Source organism: Barbus barbus (genome assembly GCF_936440315.1).
Source record: "Barbus barbus genome assembly, chromosome: 39".
Lineage (NCBI taxonomy): Eukaryota > Metazoa > Chordata > Actinopteri > Cypriniformes > Cyprinidae > Barbus > Barbus barbus.
This window is the reverse complement of record NC_136717.1, coordinates 11,376,787-11,404,215: the sequence shown is the minus strand read 5'-3', so window position 1 is coordinate 11,404,215 and position 27,429 is coordinate 11,376,787. Positions and strand designations below refer to the sequence as shown.

The 27,429-nt window shown below is 37.4% G+C and overlaps 1 protein-coding gene across 3 annotated transcripts in view; it reads right to left on the bottom strand.

Annotated features, from left to right (window-relative positions):
• The window catches only part of LOC306858260 (membrane-associated guanylate kinase, WW and PDZ domain-containing protein 2-like), a 199,045-nt gene that overhangs the window by 124,107 nt on the left and 47,509 nt on the right, over positions 1-27,429 (bottom strand). For all 3 annotated transcript variants that reach the window (XM_079398697.1, XM_079398698.1, XM_079398699.1), the window contains exon 2: positions 23,892-24,008. In XM_079398697.1, coding sequence (XP_079254823.1) covers positions 23,892-24,008 — 117 coding nt within the window. The remainder of the gene's footprint in view (positions 1-23,891; positions 24,009-27,429) is intronic.

Below are 27,429 nucleotides of genomic sequence, written 5' to 3'. Positions count from 1 at the left end.
GAGACTTGCGTTATCTCTCCCTTCCCTTTATTTGAAACCATGGTGTAAACTGTCTTGCTGAAATGTGGGGTTTCATGACACTTAATGTGCATTCACACACAAGCACATTTGCTTATGCATAAATAAATACGCAAACACAAAGAGGAATGATTGTTTGGTTGGTCACCCTTTCTCAGTGTTGGTATCATGCCCAGATCATTTCATCAAACAAGCGTTTGAACAACCAACTGGCCTATTTGTTGAACATATTCCTGCTCAACACACACACAAGTCACTCAAAGTCTAAAAACACTGCATATACACACATTGTGGAACTTCATCCTTCAATAACCAGCATTGCCACCGGGCTGACATCATGTCTGTCTCCATGGTGACGCCTCTGCCGGTCGGAAATCCGCTAGGAGAAAGGCTGCGGCAGCCGTGAGTGTCAGGAAACAACCGGCATGGAATACTAAGCATGTTGATGTTAATGTGTGTACACTTGCCTATAGGTGCTCACGGAATTGCATGCGAATCAACACGTGTACATTTTGCTTTGTTGACAGAATGTGAAATGTCAAGGAAGCTCGAGTTGATATATATATGTATATATATATATATATAGCTTTGAGAGAAAGCTTATTGAAAAGAAGCAATATAGATATAAACTCTAGATATAGACTGTCTAGACTTTTTAGTGACATTCTAGATGAAGTGCATTATTCTTGTTTTTCTGAGCTGAACAAATACTGCCACTCTGTCCAGTTCTAGTGCTCTGACGTCCTGCGTACTGTTTGGCACTTGATCTGTCGGCTCTACTGGGACATTCTTGTATTTTTAACTTCCTTCGACCCAATTGTGACAAAGAAGTCAAGCAGCTATTTATAACCACACAAAAAGATAGATTTGAACTCCAGTGAATTCTGATTCGCTTCAAATTAAATCCACATTCAAGGGGAACGTGCGCTGTTGCTGATCAAATTAGCAGTCTACAACAAACACACATATGCATACAAATTAGCTGCGGCTTCAATTAGCAGAAATCCATTTGAAAAACCTAACACAGATAAATGTAACATTTATACAGACCAATGTGAGTGGTGCAAAAGTTGTCAACCTACAATGATACATTCTTATTTCCTTGGGTAAAGTTTCCTTGGATGTTAAAGATTTTTCATGGAACCATCAACGCCAATAAAGAAACTTTAAGAGTGTTTATTGACATCAATGGTTCCATGAAGAACCTATAACTTCTAAGGAACCTTTCCAATACAGTAAAGTTACTTTATAGTGTAAAAAGCTGTTTAGATCATTAAAATGTCAACACAATCTCATGGCAGTTTATAACTATTTTAAGTTTTGGAATTTGTTTGAATTCATACAATCTCATATGTACAATTGCGTACAATGTCCTTACACCCCACTGGTGGTTGGGTTTAAGAGTCAACCTTAATGCTTTTTTAAAATGAATTGTAAGAATCAAATCATACACATTAATATGAAATAGCTTGTAAAATAGTTGCATGTTTTCTCATGAGATCAGGTTGAAAATTCTCTTCACATTAAGAAAAAATGGTTCTTTTAAGAACTATTCAATTAAAGGTTCTTTAGGTTCTCCCGTGGCTTTTTGCACAGCGTACACTGTAAAAAACAAATCGTAAAATTTAAGGTAAAAAAATAGCAGCTGTGGTTGCCAGAATTCTACTGTAAAAATACATGTAACAACATTTTAGGTTTTACAGTTTTAACTTAAATTTACAGTTAAATACCATAATTTCATTAACTGATATAATGTTAATATGTCAACCTATTAATGTACTGAAATCTGTTTTGTACCTTTGAAATACACTGATAACCACCAAATGCAGGTGGTGATGAGAAAGTCACATGATGAACCAAAGCCCATCACAAGCAGTTTTTAAATAATAACATATATAGAAGGTGCACAGTGTTACGGTCTGTGTGGTTGTGGATCAAGGAAGAGCGCTCGACGAAGGAATAATGAAACAGGAATCTTTTTAATCAGCTTCAATGCACTTACACCATTAAACAACATTAAGTGGAGATATAGGACCAGCGGAGACATAGGAGGGCGCTCTAGTAGCACAGACACTTGAGGGCGCTCTGGAGGCACGGACCTGGACGGGACCAGCGGAGACGAAGGAGATCCAGGAGGGCTGGACTGGACCAGCGGAGACACAGGAGGGCTGGACGGGACCAGCGGAGACGCAGGAGGGCTGGACGGGACCAGCGGAGATATATGAGGGCTGGACGGGACCAGCGGAGACGTAAGAGGGTACTTGCGAGGAGCGGGCATTGAAAGGCACTTGCGAGGAGCAGGCACTGGAGGGAATTTGCGAGGAGCAGGCACTGGAGGGCACTTGCGAGGAGTCGGCACTAATTCCTGGGGGCACTCTGTCAGCATAGGTACAGGAGGGACTGGCCCTGGAGAAGTGGGCACTAGAGAGACTGGCCCTGGAGTAGCGGGCACTGGAGGGACTGGCTCTGGAGAAGCGAGCACTGGGGAATGTTGACTATGAGCGGGTACTGGAGAGCGCTGGGGTGGAGCGGGTACAGAAGGGCACTGTTTGTAGAAGGGCACTGACTCATTGTCACGGGCGGAATCATCATCGTCGCGGGCGGCGGAACCAACATCGTCTCGGGCGGCGGCACACTCTTTGCCTCCCGCTTCACCAGGCTGATGATCCCCGGACCTCCCTTGCGGGGAACCAAAATCAGACGCCTCCTCTAAACATTAAACACCATCATGGTGAGACTCATTAAACTGAAATATGCAATAAACATTAATTTAACAACATTAGTTGTAATATACAACCCTAATAAAAATAATTGATAAGAAAAGACTAATAGGAAACAGTTATTTCAAAGAAAAAACATCAAATTCACACAAAATTTGAAATTCTGGGAATGTCAGTTTACGGTTTTTCCCTGTAAATTTTACAGGAACTTACCGTTAACCATTTAACGGGTTTTTACTGTAGCATTTTCACAGTTTTTTACCGTTAAAATCGCGGTAATTTTTTACAGTGTAGTTCTAGGAACTAACCAGCATGGCCGTTCCTAGAGAACCAATTTCTCCCTCGGGAGGTTTCCTGGTTGCATTTACACCAGCAGTAGGAACTCTGAAGCAGCCTACAGCGATGTCTTTATTTGCGGTGTTTACAAATGCCAACAATCGGTGAATGGAGAACGCCGTGATCGGAGCTGTTTTTGTTGTGTGTCGAGGGTTTTGTGATAACGAAGATGGAATGTAAACGCACAATTTATGTGATTGAAAGAGCATGCAAATCTGACTAAATCTACTATGACAACATGCAGTATTACATATCATCGAGGCTAAGAAAAGAACACAACACTGCCGAAAACGGGTAAATGCTGTTATCGCTGTTTTCCATATTCGTGGAGTAAATATGTTTCCATGGCTTTTTAAAAATGCTGGGTAGCCGGTGTTTATTATGCATTTGGCCAATCAGTGTATACTTGCGTCACTGGTAGTTCCTATAGAACTGTTTTAGACCCTACTCTGAAATAGGAGTAATTTAGAAAACTGTTCCTAGTTCCTGTAGTGCGACCGCGCCAAAAAGTGGGAACTTCCACCAACAGTTCTAGGAACTACGTAAAGGTTCCTCTGGTTCAAAAGCCCCTATAGCATCGCTATGAAACTCACCTTTTGGAACCTTTATTGTATGGGGTTCAGAATGATTGCTAGCATGTTGCTTTGTGGTTGCTAGGGTGTTCTGGAGAGATATTCCTGTCCTTAGATATGGTTTGGTTCCCTTGCACTTTTTAATTGTCTGGCAGGCAAAACTCATAAGCATTATTTGAACAAACACCACTAATTATTATATTTTCACATCATTTCTCTCGACCTGCCCCTACAACACAGACAGGCAGGTGAACAGGCAGAACCAGCACACTTTATGACTGCTGCAGTGCTGTCCAGCTTTTGATTAGCAATGCAATTTTTCTTGGCTCCCCGGCTACGCTGGAGAGTCTGGTTCAGTGGTCACACGCTCAGGCGGTCGCATTCAGAGGCTTGTGAACCTGCGGGCTTCAGAGACGGCTGTAAATATTCCTCAAAGCGCAAAGTCCACACCAAGTCCTGACTGAATCACCTCAATGATTCTTTCTTATTTGTTGTCCAGATATTGATCTCCATCTCTCTCTTACTCTCTTGTCCCAGTAAATCTTCACTAGGCTTTAATGCTTTAATTGGAGGCAGAGGCCATTGTCTCAGAATAGGCTCATTTGCCAGATGCTTACAGCAGTATAAAGAAAGTGGGTTAACCCAAAATGAAAAAAAAGAGAGCAAGAATAAAGCAGATTGGGGATGAGAATGCATAGTTGATCATTTGATGTAAAACATCATGACCGTGGCATCAAATAGCAGACTCACCTGCTGCAGTTTAATGAGGAAAATGCATGTTGAGATACTTGCAGTTACTCAATCACATCTACAGGCAGTCAAATGTATGCATCTGCTGAGAGAAGACACTTGCAACTCACGAGTATCAATCTTGAGACTCTAATTACACTAATCAAGATAACAGGACTTTAATTACCATTTGAGATCATAAACTGATTAACTCAGGTCTACTGGGCATCTGCCCATTGCACCATACCAGAAGGGGGTGCTCATGAGCAAATGTAACTATTTACATATTTATTTACACATTTTTGTTAATGTATTTATGGATCTATACAAGCCTATATATTTCAATGAAGAGACATTTTGATTGAATTAAGACGTTTTCAATTTTAAATAGCAACTGAATAATGTTAAACAATCTGAAATGATTGCATGCTTTTGGCTGGGTGAGACATCCGTGACATCTGTGACATCCAGACCATGCTGATATCATAATCTGACCAGCGTATGTCAAAACATCTTTGATTTAGCATGACTATTATCTTCACTAACCCAATCTCTTTTCTCATTCGTTCACCCTTCTTTGTTTATTTTCCAGATCGCGCTTGGAAGAACTCCTGCATAAATGTTCATTACTCAAGCTGATTCCACACAGCGCTGCCCATTCAAGCTCATTCACCAATGCCGTAAATGGGCCGCAAAGTGAAAAACACTGAAACAAACACGCAAAGCTGTGCCTCAGTGGTGCTCATTCAACATCACAAGTGTAAGTGACCCTGTCTCAGCCAACAACCCTCTTAAGCAAAACATCACACACTTTAATTTACTTACGCTGCAATCCACTGACACATCCACTCCTCCCACAAGTACATACTCACTCACACACACTATACACTCAGCATGAGCCCATTCACTCTGTCTGTTGATCCACACACTCAAAGATGTCTATCTGCTCAGCATATACATTCAACATATTGATAGACAAAATACAAAATGGTTGGGGTCCTCTTCTGCTGAACAGAATACTTGGAAAAAAAATACAAATGTAAATGTTCACTTTTAAAAGGTGAAAGAATCACTTGAAGGTCTACTTGTTAAAATAAAATAGAGTTACATCAAAAATGTAAATAAATATTTTACATTTTGGTAAATTTGTGATGAACTCCTATGAATTTGTACATTTTCATGTAATCTGTTTAAGACCAAATGACATTCCTTTTTTTTTCTAAAAAACGTAAGTTTTTGTATGAATCAAATTCGAATTTGTACAAATTAGCCACCTTGTAAAAAACAAAGGAATTGGTCGTGAGATAGCGTTGGTTAAAACAGAAGCATCACACTGGAATTCGCACCTCTTTGATCTGAATGGCCCGCTCAATAATTTTTACATTGGCTCACACAGGCTCGCACTATGCTTGCAACATGCGTATCCCTCTTGGCAACTTTGTAGAGACCAGCCAATCAGATTAGAGCTTGTAACTTTAGCCAGATCGTGCCATTTTTTGTGCAATCCGCATCAGAGGGTCTTTGAACTCGCTGTGGGCATGGTCTCGAGTCCGAGACTACCTTCTCAGAAGCAAGAAGATAAAAGATTCTGTTATTTATAGGATGTGTTCTTTGCCTTACCATCATTCATATTCATCACAAGCCCGTCCTCTAAGTCTTAAAGTCACTGAGCTAACTTTTAACTGCCTGACATTCCGCTGTTTAAATGCCGAGCGCGCCTCTCCTCGAGAGACCGGTCTCTTCCCCGTGCATGCACGCTGGTATCCTCGTGGGTCCAGGAAGGGAGCGTCGAGAGCGGATGGAAGAACCGCACACGTGAGATGGCTGACGGGCCAGAACTCCGGGCCGTCGAATCCCCCGGAAGTGCCGTGGACAGAAGATGGATGAAGCCGGTAAAAAAAAGAAGCTGCCGCCACTCACGCCCCGGCCTGAGAGGGGAGCGCGTGCGGCCACCGGACTCCGCCCCTTACCTGGACCCTTCCTTTCCGAACACTGCCCTCCTTCACGAACCCCGCAGCACGACGAGGACACCAGACCCCCTGTTTATTTTGGACATGTTATTTGATTATTTTGTTTAATAAAAGCCTCTCCGAGGCCTGACGCCACACCCACTGTGTCTGTCGTTTGCTCCTCCCGCCACAATATATATATATACGCATGTGTGTGTGTGTTTATTTATTTATTTCTGGACAGGATGGTTAATTACAGTGATAATAATTTATTTGCATTACACAAATTAATGCAAAAATAGAATGAGGGAAAAATACAGATGAAAAAAAAGTTATAAAAATTTATGAAAAAATCTAAAATATCTCAATGGTACATATACTAATGTTTATTTCTGGACAGGGTGGTTTTAAAAGCTGGATTACAGTTATTAAAATGAAATTTCTTTGCATTACGCTATATGCAAATATAGAATGAGGGGGAAATATAGATGAAAAGCATAACAAAGTTATATAAATGATGCAAAAATCTAAAATATCCCAATTGTACTTTGGTTTTGGGCTGCAATATGACAAATTTAGAAAATGATCATGTCAAAACATAACTGTTGATTTTTCAAATTATTTATTGTAAAAAAAAGAACAGAAAGCACACATCAACACATTACCAAAAATGTTCAATCTGAAACACGATACTTTGACAACCACTAGTATTGTGATGGTGAGTTTTGCCTGTGAAATTAAGTCAACAGAAGGTTTGACTCTGATTTGCACGCAAGAATTTTACTAAGATTAAATCAGTCCTGTATCATATTCTACAGAAATCACAACAACTAATCAAAGTAATGAAGTAATCAAAGCTGCCTCATCCTGTTTTGTTGGAAAGGGAGTTCTCATGGACAATCAAAGCACTTCCTTCCATCTTTCACATGCTCAGCTGGCGTACTGATGTCCTCCATCGCTACTTTTTCCCGGTCCTGCCATTTTCTTCCCGTGGGTGCCGTCATAGCACACAGTTGTGGTAATTACCACACAGAGATGTTATAGTAGCCACACTCACTAAAGCCCAACAGCCTCTCGAGTTCTGACTCACACTTTAATTAGACTAAAGAAGACGCAAGGGACCGACCACCCTCCAACTTCTTCACTTCCTTTCCTGCTCTCTTCTGCCAAACTTCATGACTGGTTCATGTATCTTCCTTTTTTGACCCTCTTGGCTTTTTCTCATGAGTTCCTGCACGTCTCACCAGGTTCTGGCAGTGAAGTCAAAGGGTTTAGTAAAGTGCTGTGGGGTTGTGAATTGATTTGGGTTTTGTAGTTCAATGAGTCACCGGCTCTGAGCTGTATTCTCATGCAGAGATGTGTGTGTGTGGGTTGTGTAGCTATACTTTAGGGACAAATTTGTCACAAGAAGTTAGCAAAACCTCTCTTTGGGGAAACAATGAGAATGTGAAAAAATGATTGAAAAAATTATGCATTTATATAAATAGAAATTAGTTAGATTTATTTATTTTTTAAATGCCACAAACATTTTAATTTGTGTTAGTTTCTTCATTTAGATAAAGTAAACATGAGTGTGTGTGTGTGTGACTGCAACAATAGTTGATATGCCTGACAGATTTATTTTTTGTATATTTAGAACAAAAATCATTTGCTGACATTTTAAAAGACTCTATTTAAAGATCACAGTGCAGCCCTAAAATACTAATTAATTTTGTCATTTTAAATCTTTATACTTTGCTACTATCCTTCTAACCAAATGGGTTTTACCCATTTGTCAGCAAGAAGTGTTTTTAAAGGAAGTGTAAATCATTTAAAATATAGTAAAACTAAGTATGATGACATATTCTTTTATATATTTTAATAAGTTTGTTACTCTAAATGACGTTTTTCCAAAAAGAGAGAGAATATTGGTATTGCAATGCTTTTAGCATTATTCTGTATCATTAAATGTGTTTAAATAATATTCATGAGTAAATGACAGCAGCAGCAGATGTTGAAAAAATATTTAACTCTTCTATTTAGCTATATTTATGAATACTTTCTGTTTGCCAACATAAATGATGTTATCAGGCTGGGTATTTTGGGTGGAGAATCCCCTCAATGACATTTTAATTTCACAAACGTTATTTCAAACATTAAAGTAGACACTTGCATTTAATATGTCCTCTATATATATATATATAAAATCACTTTTGTCAATTTAATTTGATCCGGACACCAACATGGTCTTGTCTTTGAATCTGCTTCATTTTATGAAATAACTCATGGAAAGATTTACGCACGGAAAACTGAGCCGTGCGGGACGGGGCTCCGCCCTATAGAAACACATGTGATTGGATCAAACAGAAAAAGGGGCAGACTGAAATCAGCCCAATAAAGACAGACACTCAACTGCAGTGTGCTGTTGCTTGCTGCTTGCTCATGCACTGTTTGAAACTTTGGCTCCTCATCTGATCGCGCTGTTAAGCGCTCTCAGCCATATACCATCTGGTGAGGATCCACACATGCCTTCAAAGTTCTGGCCAAAGAAACTTTAACACCTGAAGCCGAAAGAACCCTAAACAGACTTCCTAAGAGCGTTATCACGTCACAGAGAAACCAACCAATTGCAAGAGGGCATCCCCAGTGACATCACGCAACGATGACTTCAGCAGCCAATCCGCACCTGGGGTTCCCTCAACCAGGAAAGGAACGAAACAACTCAGAGCAAGTAATCAAATAATTCTCCATAATTCTGCTGGAAACTGGTTGCATTCATCTTTAAGAGTAAAGATAGTAAAGTTCCTTGCTTGTGCATTCTTGAAAACGAGCATTAGAACCTTAAACTCTCTTCAAATCAAAACAATTCATTGCCTGCAGCGTGTATGTGTGTTTGTGTGTGTACGTATTCTGTTTTGTGTTATTTTAGCTTAGTATTATTGTAGAGTAGTAAATAAACTTTGATTTATTAAGAAATCTTGTGTCTGGTGCTATGTGATTTTCAAGTCATAAACTATTTGCCAAAGATTGCGTTACCTATGCTAAAATTTACCTATGCTAAAATTACATATGCTAAAAATTACCTAATCAATTCAGTATTACTGTGGCCACAGGAATAATCTGAATTGTTAAAACATACTGGTTTTAATGCTTTAATGCTTGTGTTATGTTTGATGTTACACCTTACGATTTCTACTAGTAAAGTTTATAGTTCTGATATACCTGTCTGTCTTGTCCTGCTGTGCATTCCTGGGAGCAATACCGTAACATATCATATATATATATAAAAAAATGTGTGTGTGATACAGGGACTGGCTGAACTGGTCATGGTCAACTTATTTTGTCTTTATGCAAAATTTTAAAGTGCCCCTATTATGGGTAATGGAAGGTTCATATTTTGGTTTTGGGAGTCCCCAACAACAGGTTGACATGCATGCAAAATCAAAAAACACTTTCATTGTCTTATGCATTTATTTTTACATTACTTGCTCAACGAATCCCAAACGATTCACTCAACGATTCATTTTTCCAAACCCCTCCTTTGTGTGACACTAATCTGCGGTGATTGGTCTCATTTTCATTTCATCACGCCTGTAATGCCTGATAAAGCAGCGTTTGCGAGCGCGTTACCAGGGAAACCGCTATTTTTACCTCTCCAAAAGCAGCACTTAGTGGCAAAGAATGAATTTGCATTTTCATTCAGACCAATGCGAAAAGACCAACAAGTGAGCGGGCAATATGCTAATGTTTCATGTAGACGTCAACATGAAACGGCTTGTGATTCGTTTTAAAAACGACTCATTTCAATGATTCAGAGCTGACTTTCTTTTGAAAGACAATAACTTTATACACTTTTAGATTTAAAACACGCAAGATGTTTTCATTCACTTGTTACACACTGCATGAAAGGTACAGTAATTTTTCAAAAATCCATAATAGGGGCACTTTAATTATTGAATTATGATCTTAATGATTATTAATTATGTGTTTAATCTTAATTAGTTTTTGACATGTTTTGTTAAATTTCTCATTATCTTGAAAAAATGGATATCTCATGATCATAACAACTGTTGAAGTGTCAAGCTGTTTAAATCAAAGTCCTACGTTGACATTTCTTGACACACTGGGAGAGCTCACATTAGTTCTGCAGTCCCACTCAAGGCCGTCTCCACAAACTCTTGCGTTTCTCTAGTATTTCCAAGAGGAGACAAGCATAAATGCATGTGTGTTTGTGAGGGTGTGTTTATTGTGATTGTGTGAGTGCATAAGCACAGGTCCAATGGCTTTGAATAATGGATGGGACTCGTGTTTGTTTGAAAGTGTGCCATTTCTCCTCGGCTGAAATGCGTCTCTGCATGAATATTAATGCAGTGGAGTGTTTTGTCCTTCTCCATGCTACCGTCCCACTCCCAGCAAATCACTCTTAGATGCATTAAAGCCACTGCAAAAATACCTCAAATGTCCATGGTCTATAGATGTATACTTTACACTCTCCATACAATGGCCACATCCTGACTGGAGAGGACTTGATATTCACACTACACACCATGACAAGTTTTTCACAACCTTCTTAAACAGCTGGAAATCGCAAGGGATAAAACAATTTGCATACATCTGAAATTTGGCACAGTGCAGACTTTGGAATGACTTCAAATGAACACCTGGAACATCTTGAAGTTTTGGGAAGATTTTAGTGACTTTGAAAGCAGAAAATTCCTCAGAGCATAACAAAGTTTTCATGTCATTATGTTACTAAAAGTCACATCCTGCCCATTTCCATTGAAATGATGTCCACTGAAATTAAATGGTGAGTGGCTGGCGGTCTGTGGACCCTTTTAGAAACAACCCAAACTACAAGTAAATACACAGTTGGTGGAAAAGTATTGCTTCTTTTAATGTGAGCCCAACACTACAGATAACACAGATCGAGATTCATATGACTCTACTGAGGGCAACAAACTTACCACATGTTTTTGTCACTAAAGATCTGACTCAAACAAATATAGTTCAGACTTTGTGAAGTTCAATGCTTACTCACCACACCACCATTGAAGAGTTATATATTTATATATATTTTATGATAAGAGTCATTTAGTGAAGGCCGATGTTTGCAACAAGTCCCTCTAAACCTCTATCATTTTCAATTCCTCCAGGTAACTACAAATGTGGGAATTGTACTAAATGTCAGTACACAAGGAGACTGAAATATTTTCCACATCCTAGAACAGTCAAAAACATATTTATAAAAAATATCATCACCTGCATTTCCTGTAATGTCATTTATGCTATACGCTATCCATGTGGAATGTTGTATGTTGGTGAAACATCAAGATAATTAAAAACGAATATATGTGAACATCGCAGTGCAGTAGCACAACACTTTAAAGAATATTCACATTTCATTTGTGTTTTACTTTGGTATTGAATAAGTTCCTTCAGTAAGTCAGGGAGGTGATATTGTTGTGGAACGTAAATCTAGGGAGACTTTTTGGATTTCTACTTTAGATACATTATTTCCCAGAGGTCTCAATCAAGAAACTGATTATGGTATGTAGTACTGATTCTGTGTTTTTCCCTTTTTTTCCCCCCTCCTCCTTAAACTTGTTTGGAAGCCATTCCCCTAATTGACCTATTGGTATGCCCCTCCCCTCAAAAAAAAACTAGCCAATGGCAGTCGAGTATCAGTTGCACGGGGAGCAGAACTCGGACATCTTTAGGATTCAGCGCCATAGAGAAACATTGGAAAATCCGAAGCTCGCATCGGTTTTATGGGGTTTATGCTTCAAAAATGGAAAAACGATGTGCCTGGGGTACTTCTAACACTGATTCCAGGTATCCTGAGAGGATGGGCAATATAATACATTTTATTACATTTCCTGAATCCAAACAAAACAGAGCAAAATGTCCCTCAGCATTCAACCCCAATACAAATGAAGACAAAAACGTTCATTTTCTGATTGTCATACACTCATTAAGTTAAAATTTTCATCTGCTCAAGCAGAACGTTAATGTTATTTTATGCTAACGTACAAACCTAATAGCTGAATAGGTTCTTTATAAATACTAATAAACAGTCAATATGTTAATAATAGGCAGGCTAATAATAAGCATCAAGTTAATAGTGAGAATTGGTCCCTATACTAAAGTGTTACCACAAATTTATTATCACAACTGTTTCCACTAGCAATGAGCAATGTAATTAAATGATAAACAAATGAATAAACATACAAATTATTAAAATACAGATGGAGAACAAACTTAAGTCTCCAGCTCTCAACTACTTGCAAGACCAAATTCTATACTAGCCAAGTTCATTTTATATTGTCTAACTATTGATATACAAGATAATCACCCAATTGTCTTTTTATTTATGTGTTTTTAGAGAAACATTTGGAGAAACTGGCATATTTAAATCTATTTAAATAAAAAAGAGCTCTACAATGAGCCTCCAATCAATTTCCAAAATAAACCATCCTAGAAGCATTTACAGGTAACTGCAAATAATACAAATTCAAGGATATCCAATAAAAAAAAACTAGACACATAACCACAGGAAAGTGTTGTTTGGAGGTTTTCATTATGAAAGGCTATTTGAGGTTCATGTTCTAAAGGATCATGGGGGATCTGTGCTGAAGTTGGGCTGTGTGTGTGTTTACTCCAGGATGGCTTGTGTTGTACTCTGGAGATAAGGAGATTATAATTGGCTCACTGAGTGTGGTTTGCATTCGACACTGACTGCAGCTGTTCCACGCAGACTTCAGAAAGCCAGCGAGTATGTCAGAGTTAGACATCACTGTCAACAGATTAGACCTCATCCACAACACCAGCTTTAAAAGATAAAGGGTCTCTACCACAGCGGCTGAGATGTATATGAACACATTAAAGAGAGTTTAGAAGATCTGTAAAGATGACTAGGACAGGAATAGCCTACTATGATAATTCCTAAACCGCATGAAATGAAAACCAGAGTTTTGCGGCTTTTAGTCCAGTGTGTTAGCTTTGAAGCTAATCTACATGCTAACAAAAATAAACTTTTAACACAGTCAGGTACACATTCCTATTTCAACCGAAAAACATGAAAGAAAAAATAAAGAAAACAAGTAGCTAACTGTGGACTGTCAGTGGTATTTAGAAAGTAAGTTGCAACAGAAGAAAAAGGAAGATGGAATTGTTTGGGAAAGTATGAACAATTTCTATCACCAGTTGACATGCTGCCACCCTTCCAGACCTCTCACTATCTCTCTTTTTCACAGCTACAAATAACTCTCTGTCCCCTGGCTACATCAGCTACACAAGGGCCGTTAATGGAGCAGGACATCTTTAATACAAGACAGTCCAGCTGGAAAATGAGACTTGAGCTTTAAACTGGAAAGAAACTGAGGTACTTCGACATGTAAGAACAGGTTACAAGGGTTAATCTCGTAAAAATGTACAAATATCAAAATTCAATTTTGTTATTGTTAACTTGATATTAAATGAACATTGGTTTGGTAATTTCAATAATTCTGAAAGAAAATGTATAAATATCAATTTGAAATTTTAAGCTTAAACTTTAAGAAATGTTGCCTGGCAACTGACTGAAATAAAATAAGCATAGCTGAAGTACTAAAATGACTAAAACTGAAGTAAAATTAAAGCTAAATAATAATAATACATTTTTAAAACTATTAAAAATGATAAAACACTTACCTAAATAATTACTATAACTGAAAAAAACCCAGCTAATTCAAAATATTACACACACACACACACACACACATATATATATATATATATATGCAAACATATGCAATTCAATTACTGAAAACATGATTATTTAGATGAAACTTTTTAATAGATTGACAGACCTAACAAATTCTTTTCAACTCCATTTAAATAATATTAAAAACATACAAATATTTTTCACATTATGGTAATGAGAATGCATTGTGGTATTCACACTGTGGTACTGAAAATTTAGGGAGGATTGTCCAGAAAATAATGTCAGAAAAGTCCTAAAACTTTTTTCTTTTCTTTTCTTTTTCCTTTCTATTTGTTGTTGTTGTTGTTGTTAAAATATAAATAGGACAAGGTTTCATGAGAATCACCCACAAATGTGAGTGCAGAAAAGAGATTCATTCTCTGAAGTGTGTTTGAGTGCATCTGCTCTAATGCATCTCTATCTGGATGTCAGCCATGTGGCATCAGAGGCACATGAGTAACACAAGACAAATGACCCCTTAGGAGTCCACAAACTTAAATGCAAACACACACACTTGTCTCTGGTCTTATTCCATGGCTCTTTCCTCACTGACCTCATTTGAAGTTAAATGCTTCTTCATCTCACGCCAGGAGCTTTCAGCAGAGTCCCGTCCTCCAATCAAAGCACACAATGCACGTGCAACCTGGCCAATTATAGCCCTGTTTCGTAAGAGCTCCACAACAGCAGCCCCATTTCCTGACTTCCTGTGTATTCATTCATATCAAGGATGGAGGAATGGATGAAGGAATGAGGTGGAGGGGGGGGACTAGGCGTCAGTGACGCAGACTGCGGGAGGGTGGGAGACGGCAGTTACCATGGAAACCTAGTCAAAGCCCTCATCATGGCGCTTAAGTACCACAACCAAGACAGAGACAGAAACATAAAGACATGCCAAAAGAGTGCAAGACAGAGCTAGAAAGAGTGAAAAGGGAAGAGAGAATGACATACAGGGAGTCAGATACACTCTTAAAAATAAAGGTGCTTAAAAGGTTCTTCGGTCCCACTTTATATTAGGTGGCCTTAACTACTATGTACTTACATATAAATTAATAATTTGATACAATGCACTTATTGAGTACGTATATGTTCTTACATTGTACTTATATAAAAAAAAAACCTATATGTATTTACATCTGTAATTAACTTCTGTAATTACATTTATAATTACACTGTTGATCCATCCCTTACAACTTAACCCACCCTTAAACCTACCCATACCACCAAGCCTGTCCCTAACCTTACCCATATCTCACCTCAATGGCAGCAAAAGTGTGTTGCAATACAATATGACCACAGTAAGTACATTGTACATATTTGTTCATTTAAGTACATAGTAGTTAAGGCCACCTAATATAAAGTGTGACCGGTTCTTCACAGCGATGCCATAAAAGAACCATTTTTTGGTTCCATAAAGAACCATTCTGTCAAAGGTTCTTTAAATAATCATCTCTTTCTTACATTTTTATAATCTGAAGAACCTTCTTTCACCACAAAGACATTAGTGTGAAACAGAAAGGTTGTTTAGATGTTAAAGGTTCTTTATGGAACCATTTAGACAAAAAAGGTTCCTCTATGGCATTGTGAAGCACCTTTATTTTTAAGAGTGTATATATATCAGTGGCTTGCGGTGGTGTTTTAAAATGAGGAGGCAGTTATATATATATATATATATATATATATATATATATATATTGTGGCGGGAGGAGCCAACGACAGACACAGTGGGCGTGGCGTCAAGCCTCGGAGAGGTTTTTATTAAACAATAAAAAGGGAAAATAAAGTGTCCAAGGGGAAAAGTGTCCAAATAAACGGGGAATCTGGTTTCCTCGTTGTGCCGCGGGGCTAGTGAAGGAGGGTAGTGTTCGTCAGGGAAGGGTCCAGGGAAGGGGCGGAGTCCGGTGGCCGCACGCGCTCCCCTCTCGGGGCCGGGAGCGAGTGGCGGCGGCGTCTCTTGTGCGGCTTCGTCCATCTCCGGGGTTCCCGGCGCTTCTGGGGGATTCGGCGGCCCGGCATCCTGGCCCGTCAGCCGCCTAACGGGTGCGGCAGGCCTCCTCGACGCTCCTTTCCTGGACCCACGAGGACACCAGCATGCATGCACGGGGAAGAGACCGGTCTCCCAAGGAGAGGCGCGCTCGGCGTTTAAACAGCGGCGGTGATGAGGCTCTATTCACGTCAGGTGCGCCTCATCACACGCTGCCAGCCCTGCGTGTTCAGCGCCCCTCCTCTCTCACACACCCACTCCCGTCGGGAGCCTGGTGAAGGGCGGCGAATACGGGACGGGTGGTGATGATAGAAAGGGGGGAGGCAGCCGACTCGTCACAATATATATATATATATATACAATGAACAATAAATCAATGAATCCCTCCCTACACCTACCCTAACCCTACCCGATACTTTAAGTTCAACTTTTAGATTATTTCCTTCATTATTGAAAATGCATGCCTGTCTGGCGTGATATCTGATTTGAAAAGGTAGGGAAAAAAAGTTCGGATTCGAACCCGGGTCGATCGCATCAAAAACGACTTCAACATGTACTCCACTGGAGCTGTTATTGAATGATAGTCTTCTGTAATGCTTTGTAATCACACGTTGGTGGGCGGAGTTAGTGTAAATAGACCAATTTCATGTAGACGTCTCAGTTATGTCACTCGCAGCTGCGCGCGCATTGTGGTGGCAGAAACCACAAAACGGTAACAAGCGGAGTGAAATGGGAAAAATCCACAGAAAAAGAGATAAAATGTACTGTTGTGCCTTTGGATGTCAGAATCGGAATGCAAATAATTTTTATAGAATACTGTTGTCAAAAATGCCATTTGAAGCTCAACACAGACGTTTAAACGGAAAGATTAATGAATGAAACCTGCTATGATTACTCTACTTTTAAAGCATAAATTTGATTTAAACAATTGGTCTACATAATATTCACATATGCAGTTCATAGGGAACATATTACATTTGCCCTACAGTTACAGCATGAAATATTATTTAAACCTATAACATTTGAAATTTAACGTTACCTATTTTCTCTCACAATTCTTTTTTGAGACTTTTTTTCTTGCAAATACAACTTTATATTTCGGACATTATAACTCGATTTTAGGGCTGCCACTAACCACTATTTTTATTTCGATTAATCTAATGACAAATTTTTTTGATTAATCGATTAATCTAAACGACTAATTTCCTGCAAAAAAATCAACAATTTTACTTAAAAATATTTTACTAAACCAAATTAAATCTAAATTTCTATGAAATCCTTTTTTAAAGCAAAAGTGAAGTGCAACACAGAGTGCAAGAAGCAAGTGTCCCTCTCAGTCCAAATCACTGAAATCAATGTTCAGTATTATAGTGTGAGAATGACAACATATCCACGTGTTCTAGTCTACTAATAATACAACTATAATCAAAAAACACTTTTTAAAGAAGTATTTACCAGAAATATTATTTACCAGAATTTATTTAGGATAAAAATATAAATGTGCAGTATTTCTGAAAAAATACTTTTTTTTATATATAAAATCAATTAAATGGAAATGCTTTTTATTATTAAAACTTAATGGAACCATTAAAATGGAATCCGGAAAATAATGGAAAACAGAATTTGGTACAGATAAAACTGTAAAACTCAATTAATTAGACAGGCTTTTTGATTAATAAAATTTAACAAAACTGAATTTGGAAATAAAACGGATTTCATAGGGCCCTATAACTATAAAAAAAAATTTAGTGGTAATAAAAATGGATATAAGTGAACAATAGCTTTTAAAATGACTTAAAGTACATATATAATAGCAATGATGAAATAATAATTAGTTCAAATAAAGTATCAAAAGCAAGAAATTATATGGTTTTATTGAACAAAACTGTTAAAATGCATAATGTATTATAAACAATAGAGCTAATGTAGATTACGCATCACAACAAAGGCCTGCAGGCCCCCACACTACTGAACATTATATGCAGTTACTCTTCACACACACATATATATGTGTGTGTGTGTGTGTGTGTGAAGAGTAACTGCATATAATGTTCAGTAGTTTGGGGTCGTTATGATTGATCGATTGATTGATTGATGCATTAAATTGAACAAAAGTGACAGTAAAGACATTTATAATGTGACAAAATTGTACATAATTTACATAAATGCTGCTCTTTTGAACATTATATTGTCAAAGAATCTTAGAGAAAAAAAAGTTTTCCACAAAAATTAATCAGCACAACCATTTTAACTGTAGTGATGATAATAAGAAATGTTTCTTGAGTACCATATCAAAATGAAGGTCCATATATATTCATATATATGGACATACATATTTCACAATATCACTATTTTGCTGTATTTTTATTCAGATAAATGCAGCCTTGGTAAACATATGAGGCTTCTTTCAAAAACACAAAAAGAGAAACTTTGCAGAATGTTTGAGCTGCTCTTTTCCATAGAATGAAAGTGATTGGGGACCAAGTGCTGTCGATGTCCAAAAAAAGTATTTTTTCTTTTCTATAAATATGGTTCAAACAACAGGTTGGTGTGAGGAAAATTTGCTTTCATTTTCTGAAAACCTTCTTGATTTAAATCTATGTGCACCATTCACTTTCACTGAAAGCAGTTTGGACATGCTACTAGTTATAGTTATCTGCTGAATACTTGCTTTTGTGTTCCAAGAAAAAAAAAGCATATGCAAAAACCAGATTTAATCAGTATTTTCGTCATGTTTTCCAGTACAAATGTTTAAACATCCCTGCAACAAGATCAATTTACTTGAGAAGCAAAATTGCATAAGATAGTAAGACTTGTTTTCAGAGAACATATTTTAAATACATTTTATTTTTCTCATCCCATCGGCAAACTGTTTATGTTTGTTTTAAGCATAAACCTCAGTAAGTATAACTAGAGTTGTTTCGATTTACGCATCTAACAAGAATATTGCTAATGATGTAAGAAAAACAAACTTAACTTTTCTAAAAACAAGCATTAAATAAATGTTTTAAGGATGTTTAGATATTTGTACTAGTAAAAAGATAAAAATACTTATTAAATAATCTTTTGCTACGGAAAACCCATATGGTTTTTCCAGTGAGGCAGTGTGTGCAACATTAACCAACACTTGCGCAGCCAAGATAATGTCAGCCGAAAAGCAAAGTCATTTTAGAAGAGGAGCAAGTTATTAATTTTTGATGAACTGTGCTCGATAAGACCAGGAATGTGTATTAAAGTTACTAGGGTCAATTTTGATTTTATGTTGACTTGAAAGAATCAGATCCTCCATATCCATGACAAATATAATTAAATCCAATTCAAACAGAGCATCTAGGGAATTAATTCATCATAATAATCTTCCCTTTAATGCAACGCAATGATTAATCTCCCCAAGAACGTGACTGCAAAGCCTTGGAAGATATATCATGTAGTTGAATCTTATATACATTTTTGATAACTGGTATGATGAAACCGCTCCTTCAGACACTCCTCCAGTTCTGAAAATGAGATTTCAGGGTTGTGTGGTCCAGTATGTTGTTTAAAATCAAATCAGAGCCTCTTGCTTCTTTGGATTTGAGGGCAGAAACTTTCACGTTCAAGTCTTGCTGTAACGAGGGAGTTATGAGAACTCTGGGAACCTTTAACTGGCAATTCAAGCTTGTTCAATTTTTCAGGTATATAGTTTTGCTCTAAAAATGTGTCAGACTGTTCGCAGTGACAGAAAAAGTGCATCCACATTTCTGTGTTCTGAAGTGAAAATGAGACCTGCTTCAGTCTTGTTATGAGACTTCAAATGTTCCCTCAAACATTCTGGATTTACAGACTACACAGCGAGAGCCTGAAAACCACCCTTAAAAATAATTCACCAATATTACCCAAAATGAAAAGTCTGTCACCATTTGCATCATTTTTTTGTTCTTTTTGAAACTTAACGCTTCCTGGTCACTATATGCATTCATTGTATGGAAAAGAGTAGCATAAACATCATTCAAAACATCTGCTTTTGTTTTCTCCAAAAGAATTCTGGGTTTGGAACAACATTAGGGTGAGTAAATATCCAAATGTAAATTTTTAGATTAATTTTAGATGGTGAGGAGTGAATAAAGAGAGACGGATACAGAAGAATAACAATGTGTGCAGTGGTCTGCATGGACATTTTTTTTTTTAGAAAGGACAGTATATCTGGGTCTCTCGTTAGATATTAGAGGACACTGCATTCTCCATTTATAATAGTGTCTCACGTCTCATTTCTGGAGAGGTTCAATGTCAGCACTAACAACTTCTAATGTCACCCTGTCTCTCCCCTGTGTGTGTATGTGTGGCAGGCATAACCTGTCATGGCACCCTAAGCTGTAATAGATCTGCTGCATAATTCATGAGACAGTTCTGTGATTATGAGCATTACTGTCATTACTCAGCAAGCAGCCAGTCACGTGACTGATAATGCAACGAGGACACATCCTCACCTTCCTCTGAAGTTGAGTGTTTCTTTTTTTTTTCTCTCGTACACAAACTCCATTCCGCAGTAATAATATTCTGTGAAATGTAGTGAGCTTCCTGGCTGTGTACTGCTAACATTGGCAGCTGAATTTAAAGGCAAGATGCAAACTAAAATTGATAACCTGATCTCATGAGAAAATGTAGGTGTGCAATTTCTTATAATGTACCTTATAAGTGACTGATTTGGAACAATCTATAACTACTACTCACAGCACAATTTATACTGAGAATCAAAAGAGATGCAGTTCATTCTAAAATAGTTTGATAATAACATGTTGCTAAATAGTAAAAAATCTGTCAATATTTGGGCATTTTGGACAATTTGCCAGACAAAACAGCGCTAATCGGGTGAATCAAACGCCTTACCTCACAGTTAAATCTAATGTAACATTAGCAAGTTGCTAAGCTAACAATTGAGAAACTACTATGTAGTAACACAACAATAACTGGGCAATATTTGAGTATTTTCAGATTTTGTGCCACACAAAATAGAGCTCCTCACATTTAACCAACTCATTACAAAAGAGTGTAATGTTAGCATTATGCTAATCTAAGATAACAGCTCAAATAATCTGTCTAAATGTGGGCATTTGTGATTATTAGCGTGTACTAGCAGGCAAAACAGCGCTTCTCAGGTTTATCAAACAACTGATTCCATTAGCATGGTGCTAATCTAAGACCTAAACTTTAATCCAATAGAATGTGACTTTAGCATGTTGCTAAGCTAGCAACATGAGAGTCAAATAGTAACACTATGAATAACTGGTTGATATTTGGGCATTTTGAGATTAACAATATGAGCAACACAAAATAGCACTTCCTTACATTTATCAAACAATTGATTCCATTAGCACTGTGCTGAGAAAATAACCTGACAAAATAACAGTAAACAGATTAATTATTGGTCTGTATTTGGGCATTTTGTAATTACTAGAATGTGGAAGACAAAATAGCACTCTTCGTATGAAACAAATAAGAAGCGTAGGCTACTCATAACTAATTTTAATTTTAAGTGTGCGATCAGCATATCGCTGTGCTAACCACATGACAATCATTAATACCCAATGGTCTGATAACTAACCTTAAAAAGGTTTTTTTTTTTTTGTGAATTTAATGAAATAATCAAAAACTAAGATCAAATGTGTTTGAAATAAGCATCCCTTACAAAAAATTAACCATAGGTAATTGTAAAGGATGTTGTGTACCTCTTATTAGCTTTCATTAAATCAAACATTGCATAACAATACACATAAACGTTCAGAACACACCAACTGAGTACAAATCAATGACTCTGACTAGCCAAATGACAATGACTATAAAGTAACATTATGCTGGTCACCTTTTGGAACAATCTTCTTGTCAGGTGCACATCTATGACGCTCTTAAAATGTTTTCTAAGTAGGCAGCTCACTAGATTTTGGAACAGAGCAGTTCAATTACATATGAATAAAAATACATTTGTGTGCATGGGTTTTCAAACTATACAATCTTTCTTCCTCTCTACCACAATTTCGCTCTTCTTATTTCAAGCTATCAGTTTCCTTGTTTCTTTTTCCTCATGCAAGTGTTCAATGAATCTGACATTTGAGGCGTTTTATCTAGGGTCCTCACACCTCATTCTCATTTTTTTATCGTAATCTCTGTCAGTCCATCCCTCTCTTTCTCATCTGTATTCTCCAAACCTCTCTCTTTCTCTCGGGTACGGATCTCACGTGTCACTCTCTGGTCTAATGGAATCACAGCTCAGTCTCTCAGCTGGACAGTAATCACTCTCTCTCTCTCTCTTTCTCTCACTCGCTCACTCGCTCTCACACATAACACAAGGGCTTCACTTGAGCAAAAGCCTCACGGAAATCCTTTCAAGCATCGGTGCAGTCCAAAGACAGAGCATACTGTGTATAATATCTTCAAATGTTTCAAAACACCTCTTTGGTTCTGGACTACAACTGCAAATATACAGATACAAACATCACGTCATAAAGACTGGAAAAGTGTTTTCTTTTTGAGGAAATGTTCAACCACAACTGGGTGGTCAAACTAGACTTTTTGTTTGATACATTTCCATGTGTTTTGCTGTGTACTAACATTTAATTTGGTGAATTCTAACCTTCAAATTTGCAAACAATGTTTGATTTAAACATCTCAGATTATGAAGATTGTTGATATCAAGGTCAGTTCTTTTGGTTTGGGGCAGTAAGCAAGCAATAACAGAAAAGATCAGAAAGGATCACATTTGTGACCCTGGACCACAAAACCAGTCACAAGGGTAATTTTATTTTTATTGAGATCATCTGAAAGCTGAATAAATAAGCATTTCATTGATGTATGGTTTGTTAGGATAGGCTCATATCTGGCTGAGATACAACTATTCTGAGGGTGCAAAAAAATCGAAATATTGAGAAAATCGCCTTTAAATTTGTCCAAATTAAGTTCTTAGCAATGCATATTACTAATTAAAAATTAATTTTTGGTATATTTACAGAAGAAAATTTACAAAATATCTTCATGGAACATGATCTTTACCTAATATCCTAAAGATTTGTCGCATATAAGAAAAATCGATAATTTTGACACATACAATGTATTTTTGGCTATTACTACAAATATACATATGCTTATGACTGCTTTTATGGTCCAGGGTCACATTTAAGGAGATTTAACCAGGGGTCCAAAGAAAACTAAAAAACTATTTTGCCACTAAAAGTGACAAAAATGGCCCCAAAATGCAAAATGTCAATGCAAATAAATAAATAATTGAAATAATACATCAAAGTAATACATCAAAATTGCATCAAAGCACTAGACATAAATCATAATACACAAAAATGTTAAATAATACATTAAAATTGTATTGAGGACATAAATCATAATACACAAAAATGTTTTATATGGGTAGAAGAAAAATATGGCCACACAAAAAGGTAAAAAATGGCAAGGGGCAAAATTGTCCTTTAAATGGAAAATTTCCACCACTGAATGTGAATTTTCACATGCAAAATTTGTAGTGTTGACCAACAGAAAGCTGTTTGGTTTGAAAGTGGGCATTGCTTCATACATTGTTATGCTATTGAGGATTAGCCTTTTTGTGCACTGCAAAATTTGCAGAAATTTTCCTAAGGTGACCACACTTCAACACTATTAGAAAGCAAACAGCCTTGCAACCAACACCATAGCAATCCTTTGTCAACCACCCCTAGCATCATTGCAAGGTTTGAAACTATTTCAAACGTATAAAATCAAGTGCAGTGATCAGACAACATGAGCCAAGACTTAATCAATAACAAGTCAGTTGCCTGGCCTAGAGGACCAAGTCAGTAAGGGCAGCAGTGTCGAAGGTTAAGGAAATCAGGGTAAAGAGTTACTCACAGGGTACTGTACGAAGATAGAGGTTGTCCCGAATTATTTGTTGCAGCTCATGGTCCAAAGAGCCCTTCTGAAAACGCAGGTTGAGATACTGCCTGAGATCTTTATCCACAACACCTCCTGTAACACACATACAGACGATTAGATGACCCTCCACCGCGATACAATCTCATCTGATAACAGGCTCCTTGGCGTTTACTTCACATTCACAATAAACTCTGTGAAGAAACGCCTTAGTGTGCAGTTTTTCAGTGGTAATAAAGGACTCTGTTACGTGAATGTGTGTGGAGCCATTCTATTTTCTGAGGAAAAGGCCTGACAATACTGCAGCAAATCATGATTTAGTCACTCAATACAAAAAATTGACCTCAAAGCGATCGCCTGAAGAGCTGCAAGAATATGTCTGTGATAAGTTTCCACTTTGTTCTGTGGTCAAAAAGCTTTTTCAAGCTCCTAAGAGGGTCCTTCCTTCCTGTTTAGCTTGTTTCTCATCGATAGAAGCACACAATGCTGCTCATACACATAACACACCATCATATTTTTCCTAGTACATAGAAAGGATTTCTGAACACATAAGAGTGCAGGGTTCCCCATAGGGCGTCCCGGTGATAAATACACACACACACACACACACACACACACACATTGTCATCATTATTACATCCCGTGATGAAATGGGGGGGGGGGGGGGGGGGGTCTCTTCAGAAAATGTGCTTCATCAGCAGACAAATGGATAGAGAGTGAGAATGAGAGAGGGGGTAAAGCGAAAAACATAGAGAGAGAGAGAGAGAGAGACATGAGAGTATATGGAAAAAAGCAAGTGAAATATATAGACATAAGGAAAATAAAGGTTAATATCCCCCACCAACACACATCAACTGCATTTCTCAAAATTAGAAAATCATAAAAAAGAGTAAATAATAATAATATTTAATAAATAACTATTATTAAGTTTATTAAGTTGGTTTCATAGTAAAGCTTAAATCCTTAAAGGGCCAGTTCACATAAATATTTCAAAGTTGCATTGGAAATAGTTACAAGACTAGTGAGAACATCCAGCATCCAAATTATATTGTAAAAAATTCTGCCTCTTTTTTTCTAAGAAACATTTTTTACAAATAATTAAAACTAATTAATTATGGGTGGTAATTATAGGTGGTGATGGCACAGTGGATAAGACACATGCCTTTGGTGTGAGAGACCCGGGTTCGAATCCACTGTGAGACACCCATGTGTCCCTGAGCAAGACACTTAACCCCTAGTTGCTCCAGAGGCGTGCGACCTCTGACATATATAGCAATTGTAAGTCGCTTTGGATAAAAGCGTCAGCTAAATTAATAAATGTAAATGTAAACATCATTAAACAGCTAGGTCACCCAAAAATGAACATTTGAGCTTGCATATATTTGAGCTTGGCATGTTGCAAGTACTGTAGTTACAAGACTAGTGAAAATATACAGCACGTCTCCAAATTTGTAAATCCTTCCAACAAACAATGTTTTTAAAAAAGCAACAAGAAAAATTGCACAGTACAGCTTAAATCCTTAAAGGGCCAGTTCATAAAAAAAAAAGTCATATTTCACAGTGCGTATATTCAAACTTTGTGTGTCACATTCAGTTACAAGACTAGTGAGAATATACAAAATTTTCAAATTCTTCCAAGAAAAAAACAATGACTACATTTCAAAGTAAAACTTTCATCCTAAGATTTCAAATCGGTGGAGCATACAATTCAGAGAATAATGACTTTTTTTCTGAGAATTTTGGCCTGTTTCTCACACAAAGTGATCATAATTTTTATAATTATAGATCATTTTGTAATTTTGATGCTTGATATCTCATCCCCATCCGCTTTCATTAACAATCCCAGTCCCCGTCCACTTGAATGGTAACCATGGCTATCAAACAAGATATAATAGCTTAAATTTCAGTCTGTTCCTTACACAAAGCTATCATATAAGACATACAAGTCATACATATTACTTTTATAGTTTTTGTTTTTATAACCTTTTTAGAGCATAAAATCTCCAGTCCCTATCTACTTTCATTGTATGGAAAAGGGCAGCATGAACATATCTCAAAATTTCTCCTTTTAAACATCGAATGTTTTTTGGGTGAACTATTCCCTAAACCATAATTTAAGCACACAGTCTGGCTGAAACGCAAGACATCACTGGCGCAAAGTCATATGTCGTCAAAAAGCATAAGGACAGTGCTGAAAAAGATGTCATATTAAGTAACTATGCTCGTGTGGGTTTCAGAAACCGTTTTTTTAATGCTTCAAACGTGCACCTATTAGACATATACATCATCCATCGATTCATGCATGAACTCATGCACACACCGGTGGATTTTAAAACTCCATGTAGAACAAGCCCGATGCATCTAGAATAACCTACTTCAGACATGCCGGTTAACCAGACATGACAATCATGCTATTTACACACACACACTCAGTTAAAGAAAACCTCTGGTTTGCAATCAAATCACACAGACATCATCAGCACACAGTTCTGTCTGAATGTCACAGGACAGCAAATTAACGCCAAATGACACAAATTAATGAGTCTCACACACTCAGCTCCTTGGAGAGAGATAAATCAAGACTGCAGACCCCAAAGCCTCGTTCAAATCCCTAGCACACACACACACACACACGATTCGTAAGTCGACTCACAGAGCGCAATGGAACGGCACTTCTCTTGCACGGCTCAGCCAGATGTTGCAGGCGAAGATTTGAGCGTGTCTGTGATTGCATGTGTGTGTGTGTGTGTGCAGTCCAGGTCTCCACAGGTCTACGGCCACAGTGTGCAGGTTTCCTAGCAGTGTTAGATGGGTTCAGTTCTACAGACTGTCTCTCTGCACGCTGCTGTAACAGAGAGTGTCGCTCTGCAGTGACCGAGAGAGAGAGACAGACAGAGAGAGAAAGAGAGGTTGAGCACTGGGATGCTGCAGAAGAAACGTGCCTAACAGTGGGAACCTATCACAAAGCTCTCTCTCCCTGTATACGAGATGGAGGATGGAAGAGATTCATTGCCCTCTATGGGTGGACCGGAGACGTACAGCAAATTTTATATCCATTTTTCATAATGTAAATTATTATGTTGTATTGCCTAAATGCCTAAAATGATTTAGCTTTTTAGTGTTTTATTTTTACTGCATTAACAATTAATAGTATAACATTTTAATTTCACCCATTTAGCATTCACAAAAGTATTAATGTAAAGCAAATAAAAAAAAAATGCAATCAAAAACCCTTCATACGCAAGATTCGCCAGATGTAGTAAGAAATGACGATAGTATTGCAGTGCCCTACATTACCATTCAAAAGTCTGGGGTTGCATTATTTATTTATTGAAAGAATTTGCTTATGCTCACCAAAGCTGAATTTACTTGATCAACAAATAATATTACTTATAAGTAATGTAACATTACTTGATCAAACAGTAATATTAAACATAACAATTTAAAATAACTGTTTTATATTTTAATATATTTTAAAATGTAATTTATTCCTGCAGTGGCAAAGCTGAATTTTCAG